We start from the raw sequence: 11,402 nt of genomic DNA on the forward strand, positions 1-11,402 counted from the left end.
AAATAATTTAAATAGAAATAAGTAAATAACAACAAAGAAATACTGGAACAAAAGATAAAATGGCGCCTTTTGAGTAGTACTTACCAAACAGGAGCGATCGCCTCTTGGGAGTCTTGACCGGCGACTGAGTTGGCTACGTCAACTTGGCGCCGAAAGTCCGAAACACAAGCTTGTATCTCGTAAATTTTAAAAATACGGCAATATATTTCTTTCGCGTGCGCCTCTGAAGTGCTTTCTAGGGATAAATCCTTTAGGGTTGTGTACATAATAATAATTATACCTATATATTATATTTTACACTAATCTGATGTCTATCCTCCTGCAATTATTGGTAACCTCATTCTTATGGCTGAATACGCATACTGTGCAGTGCCAAAGAAGAAGAAAAAACTTGTTATCACAGTTGACAGTTGACACTTGTCATTAAGTCTCGTGTGTTCTGTGTAGTTTTATAGTTTAGTCTACTATAGTATATTTATTATTTGTTACAAAAAAGTACTCTAAAATGGCTGATGCCGTATTATCGTAAAAAGATTAAGGATTAGTATTGTTTCTTTAAATTGCAATCAATAGATATGTCGCCTCATAAACAACCTAGTAGTCTGCTCAAACTGTGTGTTAAAAGTTCTTTAAATCTCATAAACGAATGTTGCTATATGATTGAAAAAAAATGTCCAGAAATTGAATGCAGGGATTGTGAAGGGCAAGTGAAAATTTTAAAAGGATACCTTATCTCTTTATTGCCAGCCAGGTATATGATTGTCATAGAATTATATTTGCTATTTTATTATTTGCACTACATTATCTGAGTTTTAGTACCTCGTGAGCTTTGTTGCAATACATAATTAAGTAGGTACATAGTTACTTATTATGTTTATGTCTGTTACTGCCGTATTCATAATATATTCCCGAACGTAAACAGAAATAGCTGTACACAGTAATATACATATTAGAAATACCTTTGATTAATTATTATATGTATTAGTATAGTAAATACAATTGTTATTAGTATCTGCAAGTATTTGTTGGCCTCTTAATCTTGTATATCTGTATCACCTGCCTACCTTTTCCTAAATCTACCCTTATACAATTACTTACCTACTTTCGCAAACTAAGTGCTAACATTTTCTGTTCAAATACTTAAGTTTGCAGTCTTTTGATTTAAATTCATATATTTTTATTATTAAATCACTTATGAAAGTCTTAAACTACCACCCATTCCAAAATTTATGATTGAAATAATCTGTTGAGGTTGCTCCTCCCTGATCTGTGGTATCATTTTTGCTATATTACTATATATACACTGGTTATGTGGAAAAGTTTACACTTTACCACATTTAAATTTTGTAGTTCATTTGTTTTAAACATTTTCTGGGATCATGTTGTAAAAGCATACGCATATATTGTTAACAAGCACTCATTTGATTTTATATCAATAAAATATCTTTGACTAAAAGACTTACTAACTAAACTCAGCGGAGTATTAATCATAATATGCTTATATTTGTTGTTCTTATTTGGTTTTAACATTATGGTTATGACAGTTTTTAGAATATTCACTTATGTGCCTGTAAACATATATAACTTTATCTCAAGAATTTATTGAGAGGCAACAGTAAAAATGTTTATATCTTTAAAATTTCCTCTTAATGATTTTGTTGTATGGCTGGTTGTTTAAATATCAATTGTAGGTTATTCAAAAGTACTTTCAATTTGATCAGGCCAGTCTGACTACTACATCTCTCTTTGTTACTTTTGCATTCAAGGTGGTTAAACATGAATCAAATTACTTCTATTTAAAATTACCTACTTTGGTGTCCGGAGTGTAGATCTTATTCATGTTACTGTAGAATATTTGGATCTCTTCAACAATTGATTTTTTAGATCATCAGATATGAGTCTCAAGATTTTAATTGAAGCAGAGCCACTCTCTAATATTTCTAAAAAACTTTTTGTTGTATTTTTTCACTTACTTGAAATACCTCAACATCTAGTTTTTTTTATTGATGTAATCTTTGCATTCTTCTAATTTTTTTACTATTGTTTGATGTCCTTGCCTGTGCTATTGTCATAAACTGATATTTGTTGTAGTTTGTGTTTTATTAAATAATAAGTAAGTCTATTGCATTCATAAAGTGTTTCATATTCATGTTTTTATTTATGACGGTTTGATGATTTTTGTATTCATTTATAGATCTCTTATTGCACTTTGATATGCTAGTTTCAATAACATTTGTTCTGTCTTAGGCACTCCGATAACAGATCCAGATCATCTGCTAAGTACAATTGGCTACATTTTTCACCATTTATTTGAATTCTTCTTACACTCTAATTTATATTCTTGATGATCATCTTCAATGCTCTCTACAGGGAACTCTTATTATTCTTGTTACTATGGATTAGACAAAATATTTTTTCATGGAGGAATATAAATTTACAGACAGTATCCATTTAAGAAACCGCAATTGTTTATTTATAATATTGCAGTTTTTCATTACTGGTTACTAAATACTTTCTACACTACTGAGAATCATGTTCTACACGTTTTTATTTACTTGTCAAGATGAATTTTTCTGTATACAAGATGGGGCAGATGGGCGAAAGGCTCACATGTTGGGAAATGGTGAGACAATCGCCTAGTAAATTCAGGAACACCGGGGGTCAAGCGATTCGTTTCCTGCTCTAAGCTTGAAGGTCAAGTCATATCAATTCGGGAAGGTTGGTGGGGTTGTAGAATATCAGACTCAACATGATGCCAGTGAAATTTCGCATTTTGAAGTCATTGTCTACAAATGATTAGTAGGAGAGCCAAAACGACTGGTAAGGATCTGATTCCGGGGCACGTGCCTGCAGCAATATCGGGCCCGCTTGATTTATTGAATGGCCAAGTTGATATGCACCTTATCGGCGTCGCCATGCCGGAGTTTTACGTCTAGCATGTATGAGTCGCACTGCGGAATAAGAGGTAGAGGTGTACATTGGTCCAGAATCGAGTTCAATGCGAAAAGAAAGCCCAGGAGATAAGCATTCTCTTTCGCGTCGTGGGACGGCGAGTTATCGTCCCTGTGCAGTTGCAGAATGGTAGTCTGGCAGACATCTATCTATCTATCTATCCTCCAGCTTCCTCACTAGTCGCAGCATACAGGTCGTTATCGACGGTTATTGCTCGAAACCGAAGCCCGTGAACGCTGGAGTGCCCCAAAGCCGTGTGCTATCTCCCACGCTGTTTCTTCTGCATATCAATGATATGCTGGACACCTCCATCATACATTGCTATGCAGACGACAGCACTGGTTATGCCGTATACATGGGCGATGCAGGTCTCTCTCGGGAAATCGTCGACTGGTGCCGGGAAAACTTGTGTCTTCTGTCGAGTCCTCTCTTGAAAAGGTTGTGGAATGGGGTAAAATTAACCTTGTCCAATTTAAACCTCGGAAGACTCAAGTTTGCGCATTTACCACTAAAAAAAACAATTTGTCGTATTACCGCTCTTCGACAACACTTCCATTAAAGCCTCATCTAGTATCAGAATACTGGGTCTCGAAATCTCAAGCGGTTGCCAATTCCGTGGCTATCTGGAGGGCAAAAGCAAATTGGCTTCGAAGAAGCTGGGCGTCATTAATAGAACACGGCCATACTTCAAGCCGGCCCACATTCTATGACCGCGTACAACGCAGACCAGCTCGTGAACGGCTGGATCACTTGGCGTTGCGTAGAGACGTCGCTTCATTGTGTGTCTTCTACCGCATGTATCACGGGGAGAGTTCCGAAGAGCTGTTTAAGCTGATTCCTGCCGCCGAATTCCACCTTGGCACGACACGCCACAAGTTAGGATATCTTTCCCACCATCTGGATGTGTGGCAATCCTCCACTGTGCGGTTTTTAAGGAGCTTGTGTGCTGAGGAAAGCTGTGGAATGAGCTTCCTTGTGCGGTATTTCTGGGACGACACGACATGGTTACCTTCAAAAAAAGCGCGTACACCTTCCTTAAAGGCCAGCAACGCTCCTATGATTCCTCTGGTGTTGCAAGAGAATTTGGGCGGCGGAGATCACTTAACACAATAAAAAATTCTTTGGACAGTCTTGTTGTGTGACTAAAACGCACGAGTTCCCAGGGGAAGTTGTGAATGTGTTTCACCAATTCTGCCTGTGTCGTTCCGACCTCTCCTCAGCCGTAAATCTTTTGAGGAACCTGGATTATATTATTGCAACATCTAACTGGCTCCACATCTCTAAAGAACAAAGAACCTTTGAATTTTATAAAACATGCCTCACGAATAGGGTTTTGATAATAATTAATCACTGCTATTAGCAGAGTAGTCATAATATTTAATTGCATAATAAAAGTAATACTTTCTATTGAACTAAAACTCCTGTTTAGAATTGAAAGTTGTGTGTGCTAACATGTTCACATCTCTTAATACAATCCTATTGCTCGTAAAATATTCCAAATATTGCACACTATCGGAATTTTCCAATGTCCGCTTATATATATCCGCTATCTTTGCTACCAAAATGTTGTGTTGTTTTGTTGCTCAGCTTATATTACTACATCCAAACCCACTATAATAGACCTGACAGAGACTGAGGCTCAAATAATTTTAAAGTCCGATTTCGCTTAATACGGTAGACGGCATGCTGCAGTTGTAGTTGTATGTAGGAAACGATCTCACAGAAATTATTAATACTGCATAGTAAGGAAGCCTGCTGCTATGGGACCTAACGTATTTCGTTTATATGGGAAGAAGTGATCAGACTAGCAAGACATTCTTGTGGTATATGACCCAGTAATTGCCCACTAGAACGCATTGCCGATCAATATTCTGAACAGAACGCAATAGCCTAGTCATTTCAGTAGCTCTGGTGCCCTTAACAAAATATTGCTTGAACATTATTGCTTCACGGCAGAAAAGGGCACCGCTAGGGGCAGCAGGGTATCAACCCTAGCTGGCAACCTGTGCAAATAGTTAGCATCCCACGGAGTTGCACCTGTCTACTGACACTGAATGTTAATACGATATTGGTATCTTCGGCAGAACTTATCCCCTAAAACTTGATCACTTCACCCGTAAATTATTTTGATCTTTGATATGCTGTAATAATAAATGCTTTGTTAATATTCGTGTAAAATAAATGTTATTTAACTGTAAATATTGTTTCAGGTTATTCGATGTTCTCTGTCTTGAAAGAGGATGTTGTCAGTATCGTGGTGATCCTAGAGTTCAGCTCAATGTTTTATTACATCCCAAGATGTCTGTCTTTCATAAATGTGATATTGACATTAGCATTCCTCAAAACTTTTGGGTGCGTATTATCCCTTGGTCTAGCTGTTTAGTCGTTCTTGATTTGAAACTTATTTGCACTGACGATATCCTAATAGCAATAGGCACACAGTGTGTCCAACTTGAAGAACTCAACATTGTTTCCAAAGTTGATATATGCAGGTCTTCAGTCAATGCGTCTATTTTAGTACGTAATGTCTCGGATTTTGGTCTCGAATGTTTAACTGATCTAAAGAATTTGCGTATTTTGTCTATGGATCCACCTCGAAATGAACGGGCTAATCGAGTGGGTGGGTGCGTGACTCAAACGGGGATCATCAAGTTAATTAGGGAGCTGCCTCGTCTCGAAGAACTTCGCATCGAGTCCTGTGATATCGGTTCAATGTTGATTGGATCCATTCTACCTATTAATCCTTTGAGCCTACGTAAAATCAACTGTCACTTTGTTTCAGCAGATGGTATTCGACGGTTAGGTAAAATTTGTCCACAGCTCAGAGAGCTAACAATAACACATTTATCAGCACACAACAAGGACCAACTTCTGGACGAGTTGGCTTTAGGGGATTTAAAGCTGCATAGGTTAGATATGTCATTTTTTTCTTACAGTAATGCAATGCATAAGTTAATGAAAATTAAAGGCAGTTACATAACACAGTTTTCTCTATGGGAAATCGACCATTCTCTAAATTTGGAAGCAGTCATCAATCTGGGTGTATCTTGTCCAAATCTCACCTCTCTTTGTATTATAACACAGTCAAAATACTTGTCAGTACCAAAATTCTTCGAAAGGCCAACAAATATCTTTCGCAATCTTCATAAACTAACATTAGGTAACGAAAATTTCAGTCTAGGAGAAATTTTGATGTTCTTTCTACAATGCACACAAAAATTGCAAAAATTAACATTAAAATATCAAACAAAAATATCGATTGACAGTGCTTTGATTCAAATGTTACAGAAGGGTTACATAAAAAATATTATCAATTTATGGCTAGATTGTACATTAGTGGTTTCCAAGGATGTTGTGAAGCAAATAATTGACGGATGTGAACATTTGCAGTTGTTAACAGTAGATTTGACAGAAGACATGAGTGATATACTTTCATATATAGCGGATAATAATTTAGATTTAAAACTAGGTGGCTATTGATTAGGAACTACGATAAAGGGTCACATTGTTTTTAGGAAATAACTCCGAAAGGATTAAAGATTCCGCTATTATATTATAATATAGAAGTGGTCCTAAAGTATTAAAAGTTTAATTATTTTGACTCCCAAAAATTATTTATGTCCTACAAGAAACTGTCAGAATTATTTTATTGTGTATTGGTAATATGCAGATTCTTAGAACGTTTAATAATATTATTGTGAACATTCCATATTTGTGTCGTCTAGCATAAACATCCGTCAGATCCATAAAGGTCAATTTTACAATAAATGACTTGCAGTTACGAATTACATACCATTTTATACATTTTAAGTAAAATTACTTTATTCGAATTTCTGAACAGTCTAAAAGAAATTATATACAGCTTTTAAATGAAACAACTTAAATAAATGTAAATAAATGGACTTGGCGGGATTTTATATTGAATTATGGATCTGACGGATTTTGTTAATCAGCTCATTGGATGTAGCGGATGTTGATACTGACTCTTAATATACAGGATGTATTGATGTATAAATTCAAAAAGGGAAATTCATGAGCTATTTTAGAAAATAATATTAAGCACTAATAATTAAAACTGTTTACGTATTAATATTTTTTTAATTAATGAACAAAACACATTAACAAATCGCTAAGATTGATAAAAATATGAATGAATGAAGACAGGTATTTAAGTGAAAAAGGAAAAATGTTATTATATAAAATTATCGCTTTCTTCCAGAGCGACACACTGAAGATTCTCATATTCTTCAAAATTGTCATTATTTTCTTCTATTTCTTTAAAATATTTCAAAGTGTCGATTGTCCTCCAGTCTTCACCGTAGTGCTTTTCCAAAAGGTTAGCAACATCAAGTATTTTTTTGGGGTTAACTTTATTGCCTCTTCGTAAAATTGCAGGTGCCATTTCAGATATTTTCTTGTCTCGTTTCGTTACATATTTTGGTTGCCCAATTTCACTCCGATAATTTTCTTCTCACTAACGTTCTGTCGACCCCTGTGCAGCATAAAACGCTTTGAGGGATTGAACTTGAAATGCCAAGATCCTGGAATTTTTAGTGTTTTATTGAAGGCAGAAGGCCTTCCAGTCACGTACTTCGACATCGTCATCACCTAAATGAGTACACGCATGTTCCTTGAATAAATTCACATAAATTTGTGGATGATTTTGTTTATGATGGATCTTTTCTTTTTGGTTTTTTTTTTTCAATCTGCAAATATGCGGTCCTGTGGCAAAAAAGAGTGGCCTACCATGGGAAATATAATTTCAAGTTGATTTACATGGTATGGTGCATTAGTAACCAACCAACTGCAAAACATGCCCAAAAGAGGTGTATTTTTATTCTGGCCTCTGCGGCAGTTCTGTAGTATGAAATTATCTGGATCAAGTTTATTTTGCAATTTGTAAAAATTACGGTGCATCCGAACAATGTCTTGCCGTCTTTATTGCCGAACAATGAAAAATTGTATTTTTTTTATGATTGCATGCACTGTGGAGGTTGCGGAAAGGATTTAGGAGCATATCTGAAAAAAAGTGTAATATTTTAACAAGTTATGTATGAAAAGCACTTTTTAGCGTCATGTAAACGTCTCCTTTTTTCATTCATTTGGTGTATTATAGTTTTACTAAATAAATTAGGAGGCATTTTATTTATTAAGGTTCTATGATAGTACCGAAGTGAAGTGAAAGTAAATAAGAGTATTTAAAATGTATCATGTCTTCAACAGATCGTCCAAATTAACTAATTTCATGAAATTAATTTTAATGTGATCGACTCTTGGAAAAGAAGTACTCTTACCGGTACTAATTTTTACTCAAAACTGTAGAAGTATAGCAATCTCAATGAAATTTTAACTAATTTATTAATGAAATCCATAGAGTTCAAGAAAATGTAACCATATAGGCATATTTTTTAATTTTCTGGTAATAATGTAGCTGGCGGGTTTTGATACTAGACGACACATTTTTTATTCCAATAGATACTGCAATTTTCTGAAATCTGTTAAGTGTTCAATTTCTTTATAAAATTATGCGTTCCATCATTGCTGCTGCCATTAACGGTCTTGATGGAAGCTGATTTATCTTGTTCCCTGTTTTCAGAACCTTTGCACCCATGATAAGATAATTTCTGTACCGTAGCATGACAACAAAAATAACGCAACGAAACAGAGATTCATCGCACTTGTTTTGATACACGTATCTGTTCTGCAACTCCTGCATTGAGCTAAAAGGTGACACTGATTTTAATGAAGCAATTTCTAAACTCATTATTTAGGGATTATTCCACATTTTCCTGAAGCTGCGGAATTCAACGATATTTCATTTTGGGGAAAAAAATCAAGGACTAGTTAAGATGAATTATTTATTCACAGCCTTATAGCAATGAAGTAAGATTTTGCTTCTAGGGCATTGCTGTCTTATTTTTCAAGACTTTTTGTAAACTAGCCCTTTCATCCTCTAACTACAACTAAGCTTTCCATAGTTCTACAAATATGAATTTGTCCTCGGTAAATTTAATTCATGTACAATTATAAAAACTTATGTGACCCTTGTACGACATAATGTATTGCGTAAGTTTTGTATTTAATATAATTTAATTATAACTCTAAAAATAAACATTTTTTATTTTAAATAGTTTTATTATTCATCCATGACAGTTCAATAAGTATACCTACATATTTAGTTTAGTCCAATTTTGCAGTTTTTGATAAAAATGTAATAAAAGATTATTACTTCATGCGATAAAAAGAAATTTAGTACGTAGAAGACCTCAATTTGTTTTGTTCTACGTTTAACCTATTTTATGGTTTCTAGAAATTCATAATAAAGGTTTTGTTGTATAAACCGGTTAAGAAAGTGTTTTCCCACCTATCTTCGTCGCCGAGTCATTTGACAGATTTTCTGATATTTACTCACCACGCCCCTAAGGTCTGTCTGGAATTAACCGATTAATAAAACACTGCAAAGGAAATAATCGATGCCGGTTGATGCGAAGCCTTGTTTGCAGGTTCTTTTTTGTGGAAGAGGAGTACAAACGAACGTACTTATCACCTGACGTTAAGTGATCACCTTTTTTATGATAGTGCCCATGACGTATCGTTCTGGAAACAACGATCAAGGAAGTCATACTATATTTTTGTTGAGCTAGAGGAACGCGTGTCGTACGAAGATGGAATTCGACAGCAAAAATCAGGTCAAACAGACGATGCACAAAGCGCTGACTCCATGCAACGCCAAGTGATCTAGCCATTTACAGAGCACTTGATTTGGGTATCCCGGCAATTGCGAGCAGATTTGCCCTGTGCTTCCCCGGGGCGTAAAAAGAATGGGAGTCCCAGGCCCAAGGGTGTTGTAAGACGCAATTGATTAGTAAAGGTCTTAAGCAAAGCTGTAAAACAAAAAGAAGACTGCGTTATATTTACTACAAACTGAAAACCAAGAGAGCCAAAAATAAATACCTAACATATTCAAAAATCTTAAAAAACTGTATTTATAATTCAAAAAGAAATGTCAACATTAAATATAGTATAATGAATAGTAAAAATAAGTGTAAAGCTTCATGGGCTGTTATTGACAATGAAATAAGCACTGCAAACAAATATAAGATTATAGAGAACATTAATATTAAAAATAATTCTGTATCTTACCCCTACAGAATAGCAAATGAATTTAATGATTACTTTATCGAATTGACTGACGACGTTTTGACTACAAATGGACATCCTCAAGCACCTACCAATCAAAGCTTTTTGCGAACTATTTTCTTGAGACCTATGTTAGAAGTTGAGGTTTTAAACGAGATTGTCATTAAAAAATACTAACTCGGAAGGGTACGACGAGGTGTGTACAAAGGTTTTGAAGGCAAGTTGTGGTGGTCTATTAACTGTTCTGACATTTTTGGTAAAATTATCTTTCGCCAGTGGTACATTCCCAGATTTACTCAAACTATCAGTGATAAAGCCTATATTTAAGAAATGTAATAAGTCTGATATTAGCAACTATCGTCCAATAACATTAATCTCAAACTTCTCAAAGGTTTTTGAAAAATGCATTCACAAAAGATTGATGGAATTTTGTCTAAAATTTAATATAATTAATACTGATCAGTATGGATTCCAGAAAGAGAAGTCTACGACTCAAGCAATGTTTTCACTACTACAGAATATCTTATCTAATCTCAACAATAAAAACTGGACTACTGGGCTATTTGTTGATCTTTCGAAGGCTTTCGACAGAGTATCTCATCCTATATTAATTAAAAACTTGAAGATCATGGTATAAGAGGAACCACCCTTGAATGGTTAACTTCATACCTTTCAAACAGACCTCAATACGTTAGCATCACGAAACCTGATGAAAAATAACGAGATGAAGTCATACGCATCTGACCATAAATTAACTAAATACGGGGTTCCTCAGGGAAGTGTTCTTGGCCCGTTTCTTTTTCTAATTTATATTAATGACATTATAAACATAACAAGATACAAATGTGTCCTCTTTGCAGACGATATTTCCATAGTTGTGGCTTCTGACAAAAATGCCTCCGTAAGTGATCATGAAGCTGACAAACATGACAATGAATTCAACCTCAAGATAAATCTGGCAAAGACAAATTATGTTCAATTTAACGCAACTAAACGCGAAACCCCAATTCTAAAAGTTAATTATAATACCACCACAGTTAACACAGCAAATCAAACAAAGTTTTTGGGATTGCTCCTGGATGACACCATTAGATGGGAATCACATATTTCTAACGTTTGTAGCAAGATCAACAAATTTGTTTATGCTCTACGGCAAATAAAAAAAGTCACTTGTTTACATACAACATTTTTAGCTTATCACGCTTACATTGAGTCTGTTTTACGTTACGGACTGTTTTTGTGGGGTAATTGTACAAATATTTCTAGGGTTTTTATATAGCAAAAAAAATGTGTGAGAGCAATTTGCAACG

At 34.9% G+C, this 11,402-nt stretch overlaps 1 protein-coding gene across 1 annotated transcript; it reads left to right on the forward strand.

Moving 5' to 3' along the window:
- Nucleotides 1–465: 465 nt before the first annotated feature.
- LOC126966915 (uncharacterized) lies at nucleotides 466–9,080 on the forward strand. Its single transcript, XM_050811202.1, has 2 exons — nucleotides 466–751; nucleotides 5,163–9,080. Exons 1-2 carry the CDS (start codon nucleotides 576–578, stop codon nucleotides 6,430–6,432), a joined length of 1,446 nt encoding a protein of 481 aa, XP_050667159.1. The 5' UTR covers nucleotides 466–575; the 3' UTR covers nucleotides 6,433–9,080.
- Nucleotides 9,081–11,402: the final 2,322 nt, after the last annotated feature.

The sequence above is a fragment of the Leptidea sinapis genome, chromosome 1, assembly GCF_905404315.1.
Source record: "Leptidea sinapis chromosome 1, ilLepSina1.1, whole genome shotgun sequence".
NCBI lineage: Eukaryota > Metazoa > Arthropoda > Insecta > Lepidoptera > Pieridae > Leptidea > Leptidea sinapis.

What these genes read in the sequence shown, in the direction of transcription:
- LOC126966915 (XM_050811202.1), top strand. Translation starts at nt 576, where the DNA reads ATGTCGCCTCATAAACAACCTAGTAGTCTGCTCAAACTGTGTGTTAAA. An exon ending in ATCTCTTTATTGCCAGCCAG is followed by an intron (nt 752 to 5,162) that starts GTATATGATTGT and finishes ATATTGTTTCAG; the next exon opens with GTTATTCGATGTTCTCTGTC.